This window comes from Haemaphysalis longicornis, unplaced genomic scaffold (assembly GCF_048455015.1).
Source record: "Haemaphysalis longicornis isolate Haplotype H1 unplaced genomic scaffold, Haemaphysalis longicornis Haplotype H1 scaffold_7, whole genome shotgun sequence".
In the NCBI taxonomy this organism is placed as follows: Eukaryota; Metazoa; Arthropoda; class Arachnida; order Ixodida; family Ixodidae; genus Haemaphysalis; species Haemaphysalis longicornis.
This window is the reverse complement of record NW_027526422.1, coordinates 12,849,125-12,874,365: the sequence shown is the minus strand read 5'-3', so window position 1 is coordinate 12,874,365 and position 25,241 is coordinate 12,849,125. Positions and strand designations below refer to the sequence as shown.

At 45.6% G+C, this 25,241-nt stretch overlaps 1 protein-coding gene across 3 annotated transcripts in view; it reads left to right on the top strand.

Annotated features, from left to right (window-relative positions):
• The window catches only part of LOC144144542 (transducin-like enhancer protein 4), a 50,938-nt gene extending 27,608 nt beyond the window's left edge, over positions 1-23,330 (top strand). For all 3 annotated transcript variants that reach the window (XM_077676050.1, XM_077676048.1, XM_077676051.1), the window contains 8 exons: positions 281-461; positions 11,143-11,211; positions 11,747-11,848; positions 13,091-13,236; positions 16,955-17,066; positions 19,576-19,658; positions 21,879-22,059; positions 22,143-23,330. In XM_077676050.1, coding sequence (XP_077532176.1) covers positions 281-461; positions 11,143-11,211; positions 11,747-11,848; positions 13,091-13,236; positions 16,955-17,066; positions 19,576-19,658; positions 21,879-22,059; positions 22,143-22,250 — 982 coding nt within the window. In that variant the 3' untranslated portion in view covers positions 22,251-23,330. The remainder of the gene's footprint in view (positions 1-280; positions 462-11,142; positions 11,212-11,746; positions 11,849-13,090; positions 13,237-16,954; positions 17,067-19,575; positions 19,659-21,878; positions 22,060-22,142) is intronic.
• The last annotated feature ends 1,911 nt before the right edge of the window (positions 23,331-25,241 follow it).

Sequence of the window (25,241 nt, the reverse complement as noted above, 5' to 3'; positions counted from 1 at the left end):
CATATATGCATGCCCTCTTTGAAATAAACTCAGTTAATAGTAGCGCCTGTCTCATCTATCACCATCGTCATTGCATTAAGCCTCCAATTCAGTATGAACCAACTCGCCCAGCAACATGTTTTATTGTAGTCACATCAGTTGTGCTGAAAGGATTCACACATCGCAGATCAGTTAATTCCAGGAGAGGAAGTGACCTTAGGGACACTACTAGCTCATGCACATGGCAAAGGCTTAGGCGCAGCTAATCTACATAACGGGGCTGTCTCTTTGTTCCACGCAGGGCCTACTCCTTCCACGTGAGTGCGGAGGGTCAGATGCAGCCTGTGCCGTTCCCGCCAGACGCTCTGATCGGGGCAGGCATTCCACGTCACGCCCGGCAAATCAACACACTTGCCCATGGAGAAGTGGTGTGTGCTGTCACCATCAGCAACCCTACCAAATACGTCTACACAGGTGGCAAGGTGTGTGCCTGTCTTATTCTGTATTCCTTTACATAGGCGAAAGCAACCTTCTTAAACTCTTATTCTTTATTTAAGGATAGATTTGAATAAAGTTGGTGCTTCTCATGCATTCTAGTGCATTGACTTCAAACATGCCCTGTTTCCTTCTGCGGCGTGTGGCTTTTTGGTATAACATTGAATATACATTCATTATTTGGAGAGATGCTAACTGCTGAACACTTGCTTCTTTTAAAGAAGTCTGATGTACTAAAATGATGAGGGAGTGCAACCAAGCAATTATGAATGAATATTTAATGGAAATTTGAACCAAAGTTAGAGCATGTCAAACTTTCGTGCATCACAACCCGGCTTTACACATAAAAGGATAGTTATCCTAGCGCCGTTGCGCACTCCAAGGGTTTTATCTTTGCAACAGAAAGAACAATGGAAGGTGCAGCACCTGTATTACCAAAGGTCTCCCCTACAAAGTTGACAATCTACCAAGAATGCTGCTTTCAGAAAACAAGAAAAAACATTTCACAGCTTGTTTGTGACAGTTATGGTAACCCAAAAAACCACCAAACGTCCGTCGGCCGTCCAGCATATGTCCATTCCGGTTCTAGCATACATCTGCTGAACGTATGTTTTAGAGCCGCTGGACACATCATGTACGTCCATGGGACGTCCGAATTCAGCACTATCGTGTAAAGCAGGTATTTTCATCGCTTTACTGCAAAAACTGATGTTTATTAAAACAATCTAACCGTGATACGCTCGGCACCCATGGGCAACAAGCAGAAGCGTATGTCGACGTCGGTGTAACAGACGTCTGTGTCATTTGTTTGTAGCATTTAATTAAAATAATGGCAAAATGAGTGGTATACCCGCATGCGCGATGCCTACAAAGTGTAGTCAAGGCAAATAATCAGCCGCGCCTGGCCCACCATGATTGGTGCGCTCACTCCAGAGAGGGGAAAGGCGGCCCGCGCGCCGCGACCACTGCGTGTGAGAGTACGTTTCCCCCTTGCCCGATGCAACGGTCTATACACGAACACGGTAAACTTTCTTCACATGTTATGTTAGCGGTTCGCAATTCTTATATATCTTCCCCAAAGAGATCATCGTTGAAGCCGATGTGAGGTACTTCAGAAAAGTTAAGAAATGAGGTGTAATTTTAGTAACACACCGATGAAACTTGCAATATACAAGTCAGAGTGTTGATGTACAAAATCTTTTTAACCTCTTCTAGCCTGAATTTGCCGTAAGGCATGAAACAATATTTTTGCTATCGCGTTTGCTAGTCTGCTTATAAAGAAGCTGCAAAAGAACTTTTACAAATGGCGCGGTTTTCGGAAGAAGGTTACGGCTATGGCGCAGAAACAAAACAGAGGTCATAATAGACCAATACATCGTAAATTTCTTCAGAAACAAAATATTTATGGCAATGCCATGTGTTTTTCAACAAAGTACCTAATGTGGCGACATTTTTATTGCAATCAAAATACTTATATTCCTTTCGTAAACTTTAGTAAATATGGGTGTAAATGGATGGCCACAGAGGAACGGTGATCATTGGCATAAACCGGAGGAATGGGAGCAGTAAGCTCTTCACTGAAAGTGCGTTATATGATGCCACTTGTTCCATATGTTGCCATCAATGTGTAGATTCCTTCCGAGCGAGGGTGTTGCAGCTACAAATTCTTTATTCTGATTTCGCGGCTTACATTTGGTGTGATGCGACATCACAACCGGTCATAAGAGGTTAATTAAAATGCAGAGTGCCTTTTCCTTTTTTGCTTTTGAATTGAATTCCTACCATTATTTGATGCTTCGTGGTAACTCTGTACGTCCGCGGCTGGACATCCATCGGACATCCGAAAAATGTATATCCTTTGTACACCTGTTGCTGGATGCTCACAGTACAGCCGCTAACGTACATTCAAACACGGACGTACAGTGGTTGTTCAAATTTGACATTGGATGTTTGGCTGTTTTTGAGACGTTCCACGGACATCCGTGGTTGCTTGGGAAAGTTTGGTATACCAAGTTAATAGAGAATGGTCAGAGGGCATGATATTACCCGAAAGTGCAGAGGAGAAAACATTTGTTCTAAAGTATTTCATTTACCCTATAGGTAACTTTTTTTAGGTGTAGTTCCAACCCGATTGCATGTCACCGGCTGTGATCTACGCAACTGTGGTGGCATTCATGCTGTATAGGTTGTATTCCCTGGCGTGGCACGCATGCGGGCAACCATGCACTTGCGCCGCCATGATTGTGCCCAGGCGTCTGTTCTGTGTTGCTAAGGCAACGCCGCACTGGTTACGTCTGGCTTTGAGGTGGATGCAACCGCGCCGTGGCGCTGACGCTCGCTTTCACGTCGCCCGGCGGCCCGGTCAACGCCGCGTCAATTGCAGTCGGATAAGCTCCCTGGTTTGCGATGCATTTTCTCTTCACCTCAAATAAATCCACTATTGAAGTGACTATGTAATAATGTAGGCTTCCTATTATATTTTTATAGAACACGTTATTTGTCTCAATATATAGGCCGTCTTGACATGTGCTCTCGCAAGCCGCCAGCCGGGACAAGAATTCGAGTTTTGCTTCATTACAATTGCTTCTAGCGCACAAATTTGAAGCCGCAGACACAGCCCCCAAACAAAAAATCTGTTCGTGAATGTAAATGTGAATTTCGGACTGAGCTGTTATTTCAGGGAAGTTGCGATTAGATTATTGAATTTGGCATGGCTAGTTGACTAGAAAGGTTTCTATGCCGGTTATAATTTAATGGAGCCGGATGTATTTAGCGAAACGTTAGAGCAACGATTAAATGTTTTGTAACTCACTGTATTTTCTCGTATTTTTTCTGTATTTTTTCTTGTTTCTTGCTCGTTTCGTATTTTTGAAATACTAAGACGATATATTTGACAAGCCTACATGGTTTGATTCAAGAAATTCGTATTAGCAAAACATAATTGACAAGTTCAAAGTAAACTCCATTAACTTTCATTTGTTTTATAAATAAATTTGCCTAAGAAATGAAGAAATTCATACAGTTGAACACGGATATATCGAACTCCAAGGGGATCGCGGAATAGTTCGATATATGAAAAATTCGATATAACAAATATGGGCTCTGAGACCTCACCTATGGCAGACGATCACTTACCGATCGTCGCATTCAAGAATGACAACTAATTCCGCACTCACGACGCAACAGGACGCTTTATTTCGGTGAAAAAAAATCGCTGATCTTGGCATGCTTCTTCATCCTGGAAATAAAATTGAAGACACTGGTCTCGATCTTCTCGAGGCTGCACAACTAGAAAATTCCAGCAGTACGCTGCGCCTTCGCACACCATGCACAACACGCACGCACAAGAAGAACAGCGCGCACGCACGCACAAGAACTTTAAAGATAACAATTCCAAGGCTCTGAACGGACTCCAACAAAGCGCTCGCGATGGTCATCTCCGAGAGAAATAGTGATCTCCGAGAGGTGCGGGACAGCTCGCCAAACAGCAGCAACAGCAGCAACATGTAAAAGAAGGAGGCCGCCAGCACCTTCGTTCCCTCTTCCCTTTCCCGAGACGACATCGGGGGAAGACAGACCCAGAGAGAGACGAAAAAAAACTTTTTCAGCAAGCCGGGGAACGTACGCAGCCGGGGAAAAAAAAAAAAAAAAAAAAAAAAAAAAAAAAAAAAAAAAGACGTGCGCAATTGGTGCATCCCTACCTCGCACTGTCACATTTCTGGAGCGTTCGGGCTTGTGTGCCTAGAGAGATTTAGCATACCGGGCTCCGTCAGCTAACGTTCCGGTAGGGGGGATTAGTTCCGCGAGCCTGTCTTCGCCATGCCCGCGCATTCCTCCACATGCTCCTCAACCTCAATCGGGGGTGCAGCGACCACCGAAGAGCTTCTTCCAGCTCGCGCGGCGTTCGATATACCCAATGTCGCGAAAAATACGGTTCGATATAAACGTACGAATTCCTATACTTTTACACAGCATTTTCAAGGGGATAATTTATGAGTTCGATATAGACAATAATTCGATATACCCGTGTTCGATATATCCGTGCTCGACTGTATTACGATACGTAATTGGAGAAATAACAACAACGGTCACGCTTCATTGACACTTGCTAATTGTTATGTAGTTAATAATAAGTAAAGTAAAGTTTTCGTTTCGTACACTTTTTCATTTATGATAGCCAGAAACAAGCAAAAAAGCAGTTTGATAGATCCTCACCACTCACAATTATTCAGAGAAAGCTTTAACTTCTTATATTCATCTAAATATTCTTCCTCGTCCTAATTTACCGCACCCCTTATTTATGCTCTGCGGAGAAATAAATGCTCTAAAAGCATGCTTGCCTTACTGTTTAATGGAATAATGACATTTCGGTAATCTACACAGTTGGCGGCAAGCGCGGCCGGGGCTTCGTTCAATTCATCCAGCTCAACCCGTTCATTATCGCGACCTTTTTGTGTAGGCGCAACTTCCCTCTGTTTTTCCAATCTTCCTTTTGGTTTTCTGTGATGATAGGTAATTTGGTACGATTTGGGAAGATCGTTGGGATCGCATCCGGCTGGAGAAACGGCACGCACAACAACCAAAGTGAGGTGTTGCGCTAGCGCACCAGCGCACCATATATGTGCACCAGCGCACCATTTCACCTCGGGTGTTGCGTTCAAATTGACGCGCGACGCTAAATGCAGATCGAAATTTTCAAGCGGCTTGTTGGCGCGAGGTGTGTTGCTCTGCCACTTGAGCCAAGTTTCCTCGTTTTTCCGGCACCCCGAAAAGCAACAACTCCTGGAAACATTTAATACATGTCGTGCAACCAAGCACAAAACCGTGATTCTAACGGCCGCGGCTTACCCGAGAACAAATATCAGCACTACATCTAGCATAACTCGGACCAAGAGCGACAAAAATTTAAAAAGAAATGAGTGGAAAACGCGCTTATGGCCATGTATTGTGCGCTCAGCTCGACGTGTAAACGACCGCTAGCGCCATCTCGCGGATGCATGCAAGGCGGCGACGGCGGTCGCCATAGGAGCCGACGGGCGATAATCACACTTCCCTATTCCAGCCACTGTACTACAGTTGACTCTCATATCTAGCAGGATTTTTTTCCCCCTCCGTCTCGTGTCCTCCTGGACATAGGAGGCTGACCACATCCCCGTCCCAATACCCTCTCCCTCAAATAAATGTTCACTCCTCCGTCTTCCTTTTCGTTCACGCAGCTGCATCTTAGCCCAGCAATAAATGCAAGACACAACGCTTTCGGAAGCCAGCATGTCTGCTAAGCCAGGGTGTCGGAAAAGAATGTTTTTCGTTCTGGTTTCTGTTTTGTTCCATCCATAAAAGTTCCGTTCTGGGGCGGTATTCTCGTAACTGTCCCTTTTGAAAACGTCCCTTTTGCGTCCCTTTCATCGTGACGTACTTCCGGTTAAGCAGTGGGCTTTGGCAGTAGGTTTGTCGCACTTGGTTACGTCACTTCCTGTTGTTTGCTTTCATCCAATCAGGGCTCGCCAAAAGGGACACTTCTGAAAGGGACGCAAAAGGGACAAAACTCGAGAATAGCGCCCCTGGTTTAGCTCCAAAACAAAAGAAATAACAGTACATAATGGTTCGTGGTAGCCCGCAAGAAAAATTGGGGATAGAAGTTCCGCTGTGCTCTGGCACTTGCGTACAAGAGGAGCATGACTTGTAGCTGCGTTCATTGAGTGTGCCACGGTAATCTGCTGTTTTCACTGCAATCTGTGTATGCTGCTCTAATCATGCTAAAACATTGCACTTTCTCTTACTTCTTTATTATTACGTGTGTAACTGAACACTCTCACAACTGTGCCTTAGGAGAATGTCAGTATGCCAATAAATGAGTGAATGAATAAATAAACAAAAAATATTTAAATAAACCAAATAATAAATAAAACACGGCCGTAACATCTGCTTCACAGCCAATTGCGGGCGGATATCACGTGGATCACTAAGCACTGACCACCTAGACAAACTTAGTGTTTTAGAGGGTTCTAGAACACTGAGCAAGCCTGCCAAATGAAAAAGGGTGCCAGTGAAATGAAAGGCGATTTATATGCCAGCGAACCAGTGGTGGTAATTTTCCACCTCTCTGCATGGAAGTTGGAATGAATGCTGAAATACCTAAACTTTCCACTCAAACTGAAAATCAAAACGAATATATATATATATATATATATATATATATATATATATATATATATATATATATATATATATATATATATATATATATATATATATATATTCTGACGAAGGTTATTCTGACGAAGGCCGGTCCCTCGGCCGAAACGTTAAACCTTTTCTTTTTTCGACGTGTCTTTCTTTTTCTGCTATATATATATATATATATATATATATATATATATATATATATATATATATATATATACAGTCGAACACGGATATATCGAACTCCAAGGGGATCGCGAAATAGTTCGATATATAAAAAATTCGATATAAAAATATGGGCTCTGAGACCTCACCTATGGCGGACGAGCACTTTCCGATCGTCGCATTCAAGAATGACAACTAATTCCGCACTCACGACGCAACAGGACGCTTTATTTCCGTGAAAAAAAAATCGCTGACCTTGGCCTGCTTCTTCATTCTGGAAATTAAATTAAAGAAGCTGGTCTCGATCTTCTCAAGGCTGCACAACTACAAAATTCCAGCAGTACGCTGCGCCTTCGCACACCATGTACAACACGCATGCAAAAGAAGAAAAGCGCGCACCACAAGAACTTTGAAGGTAACAATTCCAAGGCTCTCTGAACGGACTGCAACGAAGCGGTCGCGATGGTCATCTTCGAGAGAAACAGTGATCTCCGAAAGGTGCGGGACAACTCGCCAAACCGCAGCAACAGCAGCAAAATGCAAAAGAAGGAGGCCGCCAGCGCCTTCGTTCCCTCTTCCCTTTCCCGAGATGACATCGGGGGAAGACAGACCCAGAGAGAGAGAGAAAAAAACCTTTTTCGGCAAGCCGTGGAACGTACGCAGCCGCAAAACAAAAAAAAAGGACGTGCGCAGTCGGGGCATCCCTACCTCGCATTCACATTTTCCGAGCGTTCGGGCTTGTGTGCCTAGAGAGATTCAGCATACCGGGCTCCGTCCGCTAACGCTACGGCGGCCGGTAGCGGGGCCCGACTGGGCAAGCGCAAATTCGTTCCGGTAGGGTGGATTAGTTCCGCGGACCAGTCTTCGCCATGCCCGCGGATTCCTCCACATTCTCCTCAACCTCAATCGCGGGTGCAGCGACGGTTGAAGAGTACCTTCCAGCTCGCGCGGCGTTCGATATACGCAATGTCGGGAAAAATACGGTTCGATATAAACGTACGAATTCCTATACTTTTACACAGAATTTTCAAGGGGATAATTTATGAGTTCGATATAGACAATAATTCGATATAGCCGTGTTCGATATATCCGTGTTCGACTGTATATATATATATCAAAGTTGCAGTCCTTATTGCCAGTGCTGTTTGGCGTTTTAACAGTATTTTATAGTGCCGAATGAGGTATGATTGCATTTTTTTTTTGCAGGAATAAATAATTGAAAATTCAAGTCAAGAAAATTCAAGAAAAACGGCGCATTTTTTCTCGACTTGAATTTTCAATTATTTATTCCTGCAAAAAAAAAAATGCAATCATACCTCATTCGGCACTATAAAACACTGTTAAAACGCCAAACAGCACTGGCAATAAGGACTGCAACTTTGATATGTGTCCTTACGGAATCCCTCGTCCCGTACGTCTCTGTTCTACAAAATATATATATATATATATATATATATATATATATTGTTTAGCTCCTGACAACATAATAAATAATGTTTCGGTTACATTTCTGGTCGGACCAAAAATATATTATATGCCATTTTTGTACTGCCAAATCTTTGCCTGCAACCGGCATTTCAGGCGTAGCGTAAACTACGTTTGGTGCTTGCGAAGTACCGACATAAGTCTCTTGAAGATCTGGGTAAATGACTTGCTACTTTAGCCTTGAGGGAGCGTTCACGCTGACCCTGCTATCACAGTTTTTTTTTTTTTTTTTTTTTCCCGTCACTGGGCTTATCTTCCCGGCAAGTGATGAATCCTGCAGCACCACCAATGAAGTGGCAGATTGCAGGTCACACGGGCTCAACTATGCATAGAGCTATAGATTTCAGCATTTTTATATACTTGTTTCATAAGGAGCCAATCGATAAAAAATGCTTTCACGGCACAAAATTTAAGACGAAGTAGTGCTTCTAACGAGACCAAAATTACAGCGATCGCTTTCGTAGATTGGTTGTCGTGAATCATAAGAAAGTGCCGGTTGAGTGTCGAAATCTTGGCGATCTCAGCTGGGCTCGGTGTAATAAAGGATACTACAACCCAAGTGCTCTGCACATTCCCCAAACGCAGCATTTAACAGGTAGAGAGAAAAAGGCCTGTACTTTTTGGAAATACCACTTTCAATAATTGATTTCTCAAAAATCTTTGCTTTCGAAGCATTGTGTCCCACTTAAGCTTTATTGCAGCCTAATGCTCAAATATGTATCATGGGTCTGGGCACATCTCTCCGCCAGAACATGCTTGGAGCAGAACTTGGGAGTAGTTGCTCCTGGTACAAGTACTTAATAAAATGCCTCCATAGCTTTTGCAAACTCGTGGAGTTTGAAAAAGGGGTCATAGCGCACGTGGCACACTTTTTTGGCAGTTTGGCATACATACTACAATAGGTGACCGGTAAAAGGCGTAAAGGCTTGTGGGTACGTCGTCTGCTCCTGCCACTTCCGGTTCGAGGTTTTTCATTCCTCCTGCGCACCGGCGGCTTTCACGCGCGTGTGTGTGTGTTGTTTATTTGTTGCAGAGCGCTTACCTTTCAGAAAAGCCCCTAGTAGGATCAATCGTTATTATTCACTGACTGCTTGATGCATGCGTTTTTTTTTTTTTTTTCCCGGTGGGAACAAGTAAACAAGACGCACACGCGCGTGCGCGCGCACGACTTACCGACCCACCCACCCACACACACACACACGCGCACGCACGCGCGCGCACACACACACACACACACACACACACACACACACACACACACACACACACACACACACACACACACACACACGTGAAAGCCACCGGCTTTGGGGAGGCTAGGAGAGCTTTTGAACCGGAAGAGACGGGACTCTGCGGGAGCAGACATTGTTTTGCGCGTTTTACCAGTCACCTATATAATCTCAGGAGAGTTTGGTACATGCCGGAGGAGGATGTGTGTGTGCGTTTCGTGATGATATGAAGTATTTTATGAGCCATTTGAAGTTCTTATTTTTTGTAAAGTCAGAGTAGATGTGACTCCAGAAATATGCACGGACATGCCTTAAGTAACCAACAAAGAAGGACGATTTTTCAAGTGAAACTGAGAAAAAGGCAGCTGTTACGTCCAGTTCTTCAGCCACTGGTTGAAATGTCACTTATGCCCCATGGCTGCTTGCGTGCTGCATCGGTAGCTGTATCTTCGTCTGTTACAGAACTACTTACAATGCTTCTACTTGAGTAACTGGATCTCCCAGAGCTACCAGTTATGTCTCAGTTGCTTTGTTAGCACCTAGTGCAAGTTCAGAATAAATTAAGCCAAAGTCAGATTTCACTACAGTTGACCTTTTAAGGGGCCATGCCGACAAAACATGTTTGGTTCATTCGAAAGATTGCCTCATTAGAATCATACTGACACTACTTTTAGTGTGAACTTCACTCAAATAAGCTACATAATTAGCAAAAAAGTGAATGGCTATGTGACCCACTGGCTCATTTCCCGCAACAGAACCTATGATGTCAAATGTGCCAGCTCTGCAATTGGCTGAGCCCGGCAAAAGCAAACGCAAATTAGGCAAAATAGCTTGCCGAACAAGCTATTTGTGCTTACATTTAGGGCACATCCTTTTTTAGCAGTAAGAATGGTGGGGAAAACGGTGGAAGTTACAAAAGTCCACGTAAACATAGAAGTACCGATGTGTACTGCTGTCGGTACTGCGCGCATTACGCTCCGTTAAGATGCAGAGCACTCCCGCACTTTGGGGTTGTCTTAGACGACATTGGCCAATTGGCATAAGCAACGGTGTCTTACGTGACCATACTTGTCGGGCGAACAGCATGATTCTTGAAATGATTATTTTTTACCTTAACGAAAACAAGCCAGGTACAAATATGGTCAAAAACAAACCAAAGAGAGAAAAAGCTCAAAACGGCCCGCTGCACTATGGTGGCACCATCTAGGTGGACTCACGGTAAACGATGTTTTGGAGCACACTAGGTTTAGCCTGAAGACCTGCTCTTGTGATGTCATTGCAGACGTCAGGAAAACACATGATTTGGTGAGATAATTAAAATATTAATATAAATCAGTTAATTTTTCAGTGAATAAAGCATCCTTTGCTTCTGGACAAGCGCCAGGGGCACTACAAAACACAAAAGTTTTCGAATAAAACAAGCTTGTATTTTGCACGATGCCCTTGTAAATGATGTTGACGTGGCACAATGGTGAAAAGACCTGTCAATTTTGCTCGTGGGCAAACTTTTTCATTTTTGTTGTCTCACAATGAATAGCACTGCTTTCAGTGCACGTAAAGCAAGCAGTTGACTGTGCTAGTGCCTGAACTCAATCTCCACCCACAGGGCTGCGTCAAGGTGTGGGACATCAGCCAGCCAGGCTCCAAGAGCCCTGTGTCTCAGCTTGACTGCCTGGTGAGTGCTTTGGAGTGCAGTGAAAGAGGCATTCTCCATATTCACTTCATTTCATTGCTGAACAGCTCTCGTTAAGCCAGCATTAACAACTGCTGTCCGCATAAGCTGAAGACAATGGGCAGGATTTCTGGCCGATGTAATACGAGGCCACATAATTGTCGTGGAGGCGAACTTTGGCAATATTCTTCAGGAGTACAGCCTTCAAGAGTACAGGTGGCAATTCAAGTTTACTTGAAGCCTGCAGTGGCAAGAATTCACTTTCAGTTGGAAAATCTTGGGCTGCGTGGTGCTAAAACATGGGGTGAAAGACAGTGTGAAAACAATGACCTGCTTCCGGAGAGTATAGTAGCGAGAAGTTGAAGACATCGTTCACAGATTTCTGACCTAGCCACTTGCTATACGAGTTTTGTGACTGACGTCAGTGTCGAAAATGCGGAAGTGAGGAGCTCTGTTGTCATCTACCAGGAAAAGTGGAAGATATTGTTTACTGTGTGTGTTGCGATGTCGGCACTGAGTTGTCTCTCCCTCTTTTCAGCAAAGGGACAACTACATCCGCTCCTGCAAGCTGCTGCCTGATGGGAGGACGCTGATTGTGGGTGGGGAAGCAAGCACCATATCCATCTGGGACTTGGCAGCAGTGAGTGGCTCTGGTTGTCTAAGCACATAGTACTTGTTAAAACTAATAGTTATGAAATACATAGTAGGGCTTGCTGGTCCGCCTTTCTTTTAAATGAAGTGCAACGCACGTGGGGCGAGTCTATAAAGGTAATGTGACACATAATTTCCACATCCCTGCCTGTACAACCAGCCTTGTTGGTCTCACGGCCTGCTATTTCATGGCAAGCACAACTGTTAACTTTGCATAGCTGTGGCATTGTAGTGAAACACCTTTCTGCCATGCCAAGCCTGTTTTTGTCACAGTGTGAACAAAACTACAGGCAGGAAGTTGCGCATCAAAACATGGCTTTAAATTCAAAGTGGAAGTTATAATGGGCGTTAAATCTCAAATTCCTGCCCTGCATTCATTCAAATGAGCTATACCGCTGTAATTCAGCTGAGACGGGCTTCCACAAACACCAGTGGCTGTGGGAGATAACTTCGCCTCACCTCCTTACTGTTATATTCGGTCTGCATTAGGAAAATACAAGCAGCTGTTGTAAACTGGTTCATTTTTGTCTAACTGCTGTTTTCATTGTATTAACTTTGCAACGGTAGTGATTATTGTATCATCATCATCATCATCATCAGCCTATCTACGCCCACTGCAGGGCAAAGGCCTCTCCCATTATTCTCCAATTACCTCGGTCCTGTGCCAACTGTGACCAATTTATCCCCGCAAACTTCTTGATCTCATCTGCCCATCTAACTTTATTATTGTGTAGCTGGTGTTAATATTTGGAACACATCAACAATAATTCGACGAAGGATGCTTTCCCTTAGCATTGACGTTGATTGTGTTGAAAAGGGACAAACATAACACGACGTTCTTGGTGTTAGGCAGGGATATTCGCTGCGGTACCTACTCCTATTCTTCCTATGTTTCGGCTACATGCTATGCAAGCGTCCTCTCATCTGCTCATTGTACCAATTACCCTGCGAGCAGTAGGATCGGTGTGGAAGTTTTGCTTTCTACCATTTGCATGACTGGTTGCTGTTTACAGGACCACCTGACATAGTTTTCAGTTAAGCTCCCCTCCCCATAGAGACACTTCGTGCTGCATGTCTCTTTTCTGTCGCGCTTCAGAAAACCTGCAACCTGCTCCCAGCCACAGCAGTTTTCTACTTCATCATGTGTTGGGCCTTCCTCTAGTGTCGCATTCTGACTTTTCATGCTTTAGGAGTCGCCGGTCCCTAATCGAGAAAACCTATCTCTTTGCAGCCGACCCCACGCATCAAGGCCGAGCTGACTTCAAATGCTCCGGCGTGTTACGCCCTGGCCATCAGCCCTGACTCCAAGGTGTGCTTCAGCTGCTGCTCAGATGGCAACATTGCCGTCTGGGACCTGCACAACCAGACGCTCGTCAGGTATGTCCGGAATCGCTTTCAGCTTCCCATGGCATTAGAGGCAAGGTTAAGGTCAGTCTTGGGCAGTAACTAGTCACTAGTAACGCGTTATTGGTAAATAGCAGCAAGGGATAAAAGCATCATTTGTTCTACTTGCTTCCTGTTACAGCGTATACCTATGAATAGACAGGTCCACCACAGTTAAATAACTACAAAAAAAAGCATGAACTATGCTAACAACAATGTCATTTGTGAACAAGCGCACATTCGATTCCTGGCCGCGGCAGCTGTTTTTTCAGTAACTTGTAACTGTAACTGGACATACTGTGTATGATGGATATGCCATGTACGTCCATGGGACGTCTGGATTCAACGCTTCCGTCCAGTTGGACATCCGAAATTGGATGTATTTTGGATGTCCAATAAAAATTTCAAGAATCACATAACGAGAAACTTATGTTCCTACAATGAATAAATACTACACCCCACAAGACCAATGCACTACAGGGCAGACAGACATACATGAACACAGTGAACTTGCTTCACAAGTTTCGTTAGCGTTTCTCAATTCTCAGATCATTATTGGAGTTGGTAAGGTGGTTCAAAAAATTAAAAAGAAAATTAGGTGTAATTTTAGAAATGTGCAGACGAAACTTCCAATAAAGAAGTCAGGGTGTTGATGTACAAAATCTTTTTAATTGAAAAGCGAAGAAGTTTTTTTCTGTTTTGCTTTTATATTCCATTTAAGCCAGTATTTGATGCTTTGTAGTAACTTTGCACATCTACTGGCGGATGTCATTCGGGCTTGTACATCTGTTTCTGGATGTGCACTGCACGTCCAAAAATGTACATCCAGACATGGACATACAGTGGCAGTCCAAACTGAGCATTGGATGTTTGGATGTATTTCGGACGTCCCCGGCTGCTTGGGGGAGTCCAACATTAATGTCTAAAAAGTTGCTGAATTTGTGTTTTGCAGATTTGCAAGCACATTGCTGTATCTTACTTACCCTTCCAGGTTCCTCCAATTTGCATTCACAATTTTGGGCGTCACAAATTGCTGTGCCGTGAAGATGGGCTTCAGTGGCAGTGACCATGTTAGCATTTTTGCAAGTTGCGAGTTTGTGTGTAATTTATCGTAGAACTTTTTTTTTTTAACTTGTCATCTCGGCATACTAATTTGTAGTTTCCGAGCGGATTTTAAGAAATTTGCAGCATTATTAGGGCCAATCAACCTCTTTAGCTGTGTCAGCGTCCTTGTGTCAGTATGGCTGTCAACGTTGGCAGCATGGAGAATAAGGAAGAGAAGGTGTCACATTATGCTATGAGCACAAAGCCTTTAAGTTGATCATATGCTTTTGTCCAACCCCTCACTGTGGATACATATTGACAATTAAAAGTGAGCACCAAAATTGCTTTTCTTGCACAAACTGATGCTAAAATATCAAACCACATAGTATTTGCATGCAGTCAACCCTAAACCAATGTTCTTTTAATTAAGCATTCTAGGGCTACATTCCTCAGGAAACCATGCATTCATAATGCAGTGCATTGCTCTCCATAGGAATGCACAGGGTCTTACAGAGGTGTTTAATATGAAGCCCTGGGGCATTCTAGGGCTACATTCCTCAGGAAACCATGCATTCATAATGCAGTGCATTGCTGTCCATAGGAATACACAGGGTCTTACAGAGGTGTTTAATATGAAGCCCTGGGGTATTCTAGGGAAATCATGCATCCATAATGTACCGCATTGCACTCCACAGGAATACATAAGGAGGTCTCTAATACAAAGCCCTGGGGCCGTCATGTATGACTGCTTATATCACTCCTGAAAGGTCCTGAAACAGTGAAGCGTAGCCTTGCAGGGGTTCTTGTATAGCAGTCAAAGTACAAAGACTTGGTCATCGCGAGGTTATCTTTCACACATTTTCTCTCTGTATTGTAGTGAAGCTTCACAGCAGTAAGTGAGCCACCTAAAAAAACTTAGGTGCACTTCCGCGTAAGTGTGACCAATGCATCCTTATCCGAGAGTTCCTGGTAAGAGTGTCTATAAGTACTTCAATAGTGTTGAAACTTGGGCTAGTTGGTACATAATCGAACCGGTAAACACAGTGCAACGGATGGGACACGAGCAACTGGAGACAAATATTTGCGCTGATTACCATGGTTTATGGTTGTTAGTCAGCGCAAGCGTTTTGTCTCCGCTTTCTCGTGTCCCATCCGTTGCACTGTGTTTATCGGTTTTATAAGAACTTTGTTAGTTCACATCTTCCTAATGGTCAAGGCTCTCTTCTCAGCATTGTCTTGTCACTGTCTTCATAGCACCTTGTTGCTTTAGCTGTTAACCACCTCGTGGCACTCCTTTCGAAATCCTTGTCATTGATGCAGTGCTCTGCTCGCTGCTGTGTTTCTCTTTACTTCTTGTCACACTACCCTACACATGCCCTCCCCTTGTGCCCGCAAACTCATTACTGTAATCTGTGTGTTACAAAGTACAACACGGAATACAATGCGTAGTTCAGTGAAAAGTACACAAAAAAATGACAAAGGAGCCGGACAGTTCGAGTCTGTGTGTCCCAGGCTAGTCGTGAACTCTCCCTTAGTGTCAGTCTATAGTTCCAAATCCAAGTGGAATCGATAGCACATTGCAGAACATTGAAGCCAAAACAATCGCCGCTCAAATTGCCTCTGTAGGTCATTCGACATGTATGGTGACATCATCAGTGTGGAGGTTGATGGAGGTTGGTGCCTGGTGGGTCAGGGCGGCAAGTTTCACAAGAAATCAAGTAACCGGACCACCTGGTCTTGTAGCCAGTGCAGCGCTCTTCAAACATCACCAATCCATCAATGTCAGACACCCACTTTATGGCTAGTACGTGCAGGTACGACCGAGACCACGTAGAACGATGGACGATGTTGTTCATCAGAGAAACCAATTGGAGCAGCCTGGAAAACTCTTTTAGGAAAGAAATGTCTTATGGATATGATTTCAATTTGCTAATTTTACTTTCAATGCTGCACTGTGCTGCGTTTGGCAAATTAACTGTCAATATGGATTTCCAACTGTTTGTCTGCAGTGCTGCCATCCTTCCATCTTGAGAAAGACACACACCTGCACACATTCTATTGTATGGTCTTTCTTTTTTTACTCTCAGCTTTGTGTGCCCCAAGTTTCAAATCCAAGTGGAATTGATGATGCATCACAGAACATTGAAGCCAAAACAATTGTAGCTCAAATCGTCTCCGCCCAAAGAGCAGCAGACACCATGATGCCATCTAGGATAAGTCATGTGCGGTCTGCAACCCCATCTCCAGGGCATTGCATGTGCTACGCACCTAGTTTCAAAACTCAAACCCAAAGCAAAGTAGAAATTGTGAACGGTTATTCCACAGGTACTTAATTAAACAGATACTCCAACCTGTCCCAGAGACAGTGCGTCTTCACGGCATAATGCAAATGCAAAAATGTTCCGCTGCAGTTGTACATGTGCAGCAGCAACCACACACGTTGCTTCCTCATTCCCTCACCCGCGTGGCCACAATTGAAAAAAGGGTAAATCACTCCCAGGCACACACGAAAGTGAAGTGTTCAAAAAAGGCCAGCGAGATGGCATTTCACGTTGCTAGCTAGCTGTGGCTGGCTAGATCAAGTGGACCACTTGTTGTCAGACGACCCTGTTCTGCCTGGCATTTCACAGCGCTTCTATTTTTGATGCGTCCCCTCTCCCGAATGCAGGCAGTTCCAGGGCCACACGGACGGGGCCAGCTGCATCGACATCTCCAGTGACGGCACCAAACTCTGGACAGGCGGCCTGGACAACACTGTACGCTCCTGGGATCTCCGAGAGGTGGGCTCAAGCTGATGATGCTCCGGCTTTCAACTCTTGTTTGATGTTTATCACCTGTGTTGAAAATCAATTAAGCTTTAGCACTGACATATGCACGGGTCATTCGGCTCTAGACTCATGTTCGACTTCAATCCTGGCGTGTTAGTAATCAAAGCATGATATTGGATCATCTTGCACTTGGAACTTCGTGTCTTAGTGGTAAGTCCGTCGTTACTCAAAGATGCATTTGCAGAAATTGTTTATATAGCAGTCGAGACATTTTGCAGCAGTTGGCGAGCAAGGCAGTTACTTATGTTTAGTTTCTGTTGCACTTTCAGTTAACTTGAATATAGTTCCAGTGATTAGGTTGCATCTTTCTGTAGTAAGCTCTACACAGTAGAACTGTGAGCAAATTGCAATTGTTGCAAATGTTTATTGGGAGGGGTAGTTCAGATAAGTTTCCAGGGGCTTGCAAGCAACATCATTGATTGTCCTGGAACCTTCTTCTAGGCATCTGATTGCCTTATTATACTTACTGTGTCTTCGTTGAAAATCTAAGGTGTGGTGAACAAAAGAAGCAAAAAAAAATCCCTTTTACTAGATCCTGTGGTTCAGAGATTTTCCCCCTTCAAAAGAGCGAGCACATCTTTCGTACCCGTGGAAGCCTAACAGAGTATTTGACTATCGTAGTCGCCTGCCTATAAACAATTCACGAAAGCTTATCGGCATTACGTGCACTCGCACGCGCACACACTCACACACACACGCACGCACACACACACACACACACACACACACACACACACACACACACACACACACACACACACACACCGATATCGCTGTAACAGCAAAAAAATGGTTTATCAGATTAAGAGAAAGAGAAGGGGACAGATGGCGAGAAATACACTCACACCACTGTATTCACTCTGCCCGAGCGAGATGACAGAACCCTGGGCTATGGCATTCACCTTTCAAGCGAACGACCACTAAAGCTGCGTGTAAAGGCAATCGTGGGTGTTAAACAACATACGTTAAACAACTTTGTACTTGTAGGATCGAGTCAAAAATACATAGACCACATATTGAGAGTTTTCTATCCCGAAGACACGACAACGAAGGCTGATTTACAATTCAAAGAGCAGCCAGCATCGGCCAGACGAGCCTCGCTTCAACCTTAGGCCAATGGCGCTGCCTCGCGGCATGTGTCGGAGTTCGCAAAATTACACCGCTCCCCTTGCGGCGCGCCGCCGCAAGGGGAGCAGCGGCGCGCCGCCGGCAGCAAATCGCGGAGGCCACGAGACACGTATGGTAGTTTCGTGTTTAGACACTACATGGCACCACCCTTCAGACTTCAGCAATTTTAGTGAAAAAAAATGAAATTATTTTCACTTGTTTATTTAGAAATTCCTTGTGGTTACCCCAGTATATAGAACCCTGGATTTCATATGAGTTAGAGGACATGCGCTGCACAAAAATCAGTTGCCCATCCTTTTAACAAAATGTTCATTGTTCACATAGTTAACCATAGGTAGAAACAAAGTTCTTTTGTAAAAATGAAAATTCACTTGGAACATGGTGTTTTAGAGTTACAGTCGAGTCCACTTATAACGATACCGTTTATAAAAATATATCAGATATAACGATGAACAGCTATGGCACCGTCAACTTTTATTCCTTCTATGGTAAAATAAACCGCTTATTACAATGCTCCAGTGCCACGATATTGGATATAACGGTTGAATCCGGTTATATTGTGCACCAAAAGTGCAACAGTGACGACTAATGGCGCGGTGGTGCAGCCTACTCAGGTAGTGTCTTCATAGGGGGCCCAATGCATGACACAGTCCCTCGGGGACTTTGTTTCCTGCAATGACATTCACCTCAGCTAGGTGAAGCACCTATAGATGCTCTTAGAAAAGATTTGCGCTAGCTTCACACGCACAGACAAAGGTGACCGACTGTGGCTTCTTTTCCGCAAATTAGTAGTAGTACGACCTTGCTGGCATGGGAATAAATTGTTTTGAGCGCGGTTCCGTCTTTTTATTTCTCAACCCGGTTAGAACAATTATCGGTTATAACTACTGGATTTCCTTGGTACTTTTAAATTGTTATAAGTGGACTAGACTGTATGCTTAATCAAGAGCAAATATTTCACTCTCAATGAATCATTTGATAATTATGCAATTATGCAATTCTGTTTACACTGCCTATTGCCCATGAAAACTTGCCTTGAAGTGGGTTCCAACTGTACATATAGGCTTGAAGATAATTATGAGAACTGAACTACAATCACTAGTTTCCCTTGACATTGACATTGTTTGTAGCTACCAATCAAGTAGCCTTCAGTTAAAATATGTTTTTCTTTTGAATATAAAATTATGATTTCTGAAGGGCATTTTTAAGATACCACGAGATTTTTGCTCCCGATTCTGAAAAAAGTGTAAAACCCAAAGGCATGTGTGGTGCATTGAACATAAAACCAAGGAGAGCAGCAGCGTGTAATGTGTGTGATATGGTTCCAACGCAGGGTCGCCAGTTGCAGCAGCACGACTTCACTTCGCAGATCTTTTCACTGGGCTACTGTCCTACGGGAGAGTGGCTGGCTGTGGGGTGAGTGGGCTGAACGATGTTCCCCCTTGCCGCTTTTGGAGTAGTGTGGGCCAATTCCTGTTATCACATCTAGTGAGAGTTGGTTCATGCATGCAGCATTGCTGAAGACTTTCATGAGTCTGCATTTGAAAAATAAAGGCCGGAGCAGCTCAGAATCCTGTCCTTGTGACAAACACAAGTTTTGTTGGCTGCTGTGCATGGGGCAAGAATTAGGGTTGCCACTTTTCCTTGGAGAAAAAAACCTGCCCTAGTGAGTGGGGGGGGGGGTTGAATTTGTCTTGAAAAACTTTTTTTTTTTACATGCAACTCTATTTATTGTGGCGTTTTCCAAGGAAGAAATCAACACATAATGTTCGTACTGAAAGTGACTGAGGTTTTGTTTATTGATCAGAATGTGGTACACTTAAAAGTAACCGCCATACTTCGTCCAAATAAAAGCTCTTCTTCGCATCTGATTCAACCAAACGAACATTAAAAAGTATGCCATGCAGATGAAATTACGTATTTGCTATTCATATATGCGTACACGCGCGCAATAATATGCAGTACACCAACTATGCAGAACAACAAATACAGTCTACGCTTGTTACAGCGGATCCGGCAACAACGGACTTTCGCTTACAACAGACCATTTCTGTTCGTTTGTCTGGCCCCCATGCATTTTAAATGGAGTCCACTCCGCTCATAACGGACCCAGCTAGAGCGGACTATCGGCTACAACAGACTAAATATTAGGCGAAAATTGTTTCGACTGAATGTTTATAGCGGACTTCCGCGGGGCCGGCACCCAATGTGCTTTTTTGTTTGTTTGTTTATTTTGGCAAGAAAACTGTTATGTCTGGCAACATTGCTGGCAGCCGGGTCGTTGGCGCAGCCAATCCAAGCCAGTGCCAGTGGCTTTTTTTTGTGCGACTAGCGGCATGAGCGGCAGGGTAGCTGATTTCGCTGTTGGATAAATTAAGTGTAATTAACGCTGTTGAACATGGGTGAAAAACTGCCGACATCGCCAGAAGTACAGGCCTGTCTAAGCAGACGATCCGCTCTACCATCAAGGACAAGGCCGCTGCCGATAAACGCGACTTCGGTGAGATTGAAAACAGGGCTATCGAATACTCGAAGTGGTGCACTCGGAGTCAAGTCTGCCCTCGTCAGTCTTTTTATGTAATAAAAACTCTGGTTAAGTGAATTTCGGGTTTTATTATTCCCACGCATGCATCGTTCCCATTCCGTTCGGGGGAAAAGGGAAAATACTTCAAGTAGGGGGGTTGTTCCCCATCCATTGTGTGCAGTCTGCCAGTAACAGTGCGCAGTCCAACTGGTATAACTTTCAATTTTACAGCTGTCCGTCATCAGATTATTTCATTACAGCTGTTTCAATGACCAGACTAAAATCGCTAAAAATGTAAGCTGCCTTGAGGGAATGTCAGGCAGCCATCCGATTTGTTGACAAACGGTTTCGGGAAAACCTGCCTCATCATGAGGGGATTTAAAAGAGCCTAGCTAATGCTGATGGCCACGCCTGATGTTTTATAGCTGGTTAATAATTGCGCCTAGTTATATTCTTGCTTTATTTGCTCAGCTCATCGTGCGCCTTTACACGCTTGACCGCATGCGCGAGGCCTTTTCCAAGTGCCGGTGCTAAGCTTTGGAAACAGTGTTTATGCGATTCTCTGCCCTCGCGGGAACGCTGTGCAGAGGTGCTGCAGGCGTGTAGAAAGAACAAGGTGTATGTACTATGCATATGCAATATCGTCAAAGTACCCACTTTAGGGGGCTTCAGTGGCAGTGACCATGTTAGCATTTTTGCAAGTTGCGAGTTTGTGTGTAATTTGTGTGTAGTTTGTGTGGATACTGCATACTTCGGCTACAGCGGACGTTTTTTTCCGGATTCAGAGGGTCCGTTGTAACGGGCGTAGACTGTAGTAAAATTCTATACGCTTGCCCTCTCCTATTTTCGGAACTTCAGTTTATATTTAGAGTTCAACTTTGCAGCTCGGATGAGTTGCTGGAGTTGATTGTTCCTCCCATCATCTCAGGGAGCGTGCTAAAATGTATCTGTCACTATGCATGGTATTGGTGATGCCACACTCGCAAAGAAATGTTAGTCCGTGCGAAATTAGAACCGCATCAGATCCCTTGGGAGATGGGGATGCCAGATTAGAGGCAGACGTCACTCAGCTTCTCCCTCCTCTTCCTCGTCCCTCATCCCTGCCGCCGCAGGATGGAGAGCAGCAACGTGGAGGTCCTTCACTGCAGCAAGCCGGACAAGTACCAGCTCCACCTGCACGAGAGCTGCGTGCTGTCGCTTAAGTTTGCCTCGTGCGGCAAGTGGTTCGTCTCCACAGGCAAGGACAACCTGCTCAATGCCTGGCGGACCCCCTACGGGGCCTCCATCTTCCAGGTTGGTCATTCTTCCCTCCTCCTCCTCTTCCTTCCTTCCTCTTGCTCCTCCACTCACGGCTATCCTTCTTCCTCCTCATCCAGTCCAAGGAGTCCTCGTCGGTGCTGAGCTGTGACATCTCCTCCGACGACAAGTACATCGTCACCGGCTCGGGAGACAAGAAGGCCACCGTGTACGAAGTGATCTACTGAGCTGGACCGCAGATCGATCGCCAATGCGAAACTGCCTGTGCGTGGTTGTGTGTGTGCTTGCGTACGATTGTGCGTGTGGATTAACTGCGGTGTGCGGCCGCCATGTCCCGGCCGTTCCTGCAAGCAAGTTTGACGGGCAGCTCGACAACGAGGGAGTAAGCTGCTCACCTGGGACCTGCCATCTGGTGAAGTTTGCTGTACTGACTGCCGTGCAACGTGCAAACTGTGTGCTAGCTAGCCTGTGTTGCCTGCCAGTCTGCCAGAACCCCATTCACGTAGCCCCAAAGTGGCGGCAAGTTCATTTCGCTTGCAGGCTTTGCATAGCAGATTGCTGCTGGCAGCAGACTTCACTGGGTGGATACACATGCCCTTGTCTGGCACCGGCCTGACAAGCGATCCACGAATTTTGTGCCATCGAGAATTTGTTACAGCGCTTGAGTGTAGAACCCTGTGGACTTGTCATGCCACGGCATGATAGACGGTGAGGAGGAGCTTGTGTTTTTATGTGTTCCGGTGATAATCGTGTGGAGGGGTTCCCCGTGTGAACGAAACTTGGGCAGCTAAAATAATGTAAGTACCTCAGAGGACTGTGGAAGAGTAGATAAGATAGTGGGCATGCATCGACATCCTTTTTAGCAGGAAACCATCTCGCCGAATCTCCCCGTTTATCCCCCCGGTTTCAGTATCACCACGTTAAGAGCAAGGCGATTAATTTGCATTGAAAAGAGGTTTGAAGCAGTTGCCTCTTTTGCAACATCCAAAACGTCTAAGTGCTGCCTTGTAGCCCAGTCTTCCTTCGGAGATGACCGCTTCACCGGCCCTGTAGCTATGCATAAGACACAAGCTTCGTAGTGCAGCACGCCAGTTTGCAAGCTCAGGAAACATTCCATTTTGCTGCAGAAGCCTTGTGCAAGTGAGCTGCCATTTCTCTGCGCGCTGCTGTGCAACCGACCGTATGATGGCCTGGCCTTCTTCCCGGTCGGACAAAATGTCTCTCCAGGCCATCCTTGTGTACAAAGCCATACTGGCCTCTGTCGGCCTGTCATCCTGGTACAATAAACTGTTCCGTTAAATGCCCACTCCCAATTTCAGGCTCTATTGTTTCCACATGCTTGAATTGTTACCAGCAACTGTAACTGTGGTTCATAGATTCAAGACTGCATAGGCTAAGCGCATGTCCAAAATGGGTAGATTTACTGTAACGTGCGACACATGTTTCCCAGTATGCATTGTTATTGACGTTGGTCGCCACCTTATACGTTGACCCATGGGGCTCCCTAGAGAACAGCTGCGAGACAAGCCTTGAGCATACTGCGCAGTGCTGTCCTCTTGATGAGACATGACTGCCAAACTTGCACAGCCATCAATGAAATAGGCTATCAGTGTTTTGATCCTGTGGGGCACACCTGGGGTAGTAAAACCATATTTAATCTCTTTTCCGACATTTTTCACGCCCGGTATGCTGCTTTATTTTTCATTTTTTATTATGCGCATTTTTCTTGTTTTACCATCGCCATAATGACAACCAGTAAAAACAACGTGGCACATCGAACACTGCTGTCCTCATTTAACAGCAGTGCAGCACTGACAGCACACTGGTTTCTTCCCACCATGTTTAATTCTGGCAAGTCAATTAAACCGTGTGCCCTACATATTCCTGCGTTTCTGACGACTCCCGCTTCTGTCGGAGAGTTCTCGTATCGTTTTCCTGCAGCGTAACAAAAGACCCGAGAGCCACACGCCCCCTTCCCTACCTAAAAGAAATAAAGATAGAAGGGGAAGAATAAAGCGGGTGCGAGCCGAAGGGAAAATGTGATAACGTTATGGTGCCTCGCTTCAAGTTTTAGATCCCGCTAGAGTATTCCTCGCTCTGCGCTCAGCGCCGTCCAATTCCGCCGCTTAATTTTCGTCGCTCGCTGCTGCTGGCGGTGAAGTAGAGAAATTCCGCTTCCCTCCTCTTTCCTTTCACTAGTCGCAGCGCAGTCCCTAATCGCATTGGCGCCCTCCCTTCCTTCCTCATTCCCAATTTATGTGCCTCCGGCGCCCAGCCTATCCCATTTTCGTCCGCCCCTCTTCTGCTCCCCCTCATCTATGTTCTGTCTGTTTTGCTTGCTCTGACTCCCTTTCCCGCGCTCTCCACCCCGAGCAATGTTGCCTCGGCTGCGTTATTCCGGGCTCTTAGCCGAACCCCGCTTTTTTTTTTTGCCCCTCCCGTGGCAAGCTCTCTCGTTTCTTCGAGCTTGTCGCATCCCCTCCGCCCTTTCTCGCAAATGGCAGTAAAAGCGAGACGCCGGGATGGGGAGCACACTAAAAGGCGACAAAGGAGACGCGCCGGGCAAATAGGACGGCAGAAGGGGGAGGGAGGGGAGGCAGTGCAGCCGCGAAGACGTCAACAAGAACAAGGAAGGGGAAATCGATGACTGCTTTGCGGAGCGGGGCGTAACGTGACGCCCTGCGGCCCCCTCCCGCTGCTAGTACCGGGCTCGCTCCGGAGAAGCGCCCGCCCTTTTCGCCGCCGCCGCAGTGGCGTGTTCCTTCCTTCGCCCAAGGCGCGGTTCGCTCGGGGAGCTCTCCCGCCCAAGTGCGCGGAGAATGGGGGGATGAAACTTGCGGTGCCCGAGCGACCCCTCTTGTCTGGCCCGCACTCAGGCCGCTGCTCTGGCTTGCTTGTTGCCTCGGAGGGGCTGACGAGAGTGTCGTGAGCGCGCTTCTCTCCTCCCCCTCCCTTCTTCCTCGGTGGGTAGAAAAGCCGGCGGGGAGCGCTAAAAACCGCGAAACGGCAACGTGCTTCTGCTTCTCACTTTTCTTGCTGTTCGCCTGAACGCCGAGAAAGCTGGTTTTCCACGGTGCCTGTTTAGCTTCGCCGGTCGAAGCCCCGCTTGCTGCACGACGGGAGAAACTTCGCGCATCGATGGCGGCCCAGGTGCCCCCGAGATGCTCGTCGCGCGGCGAGCTTTCAATGGCCGTCTTTGAAGACGCGGGGTGGTCCAA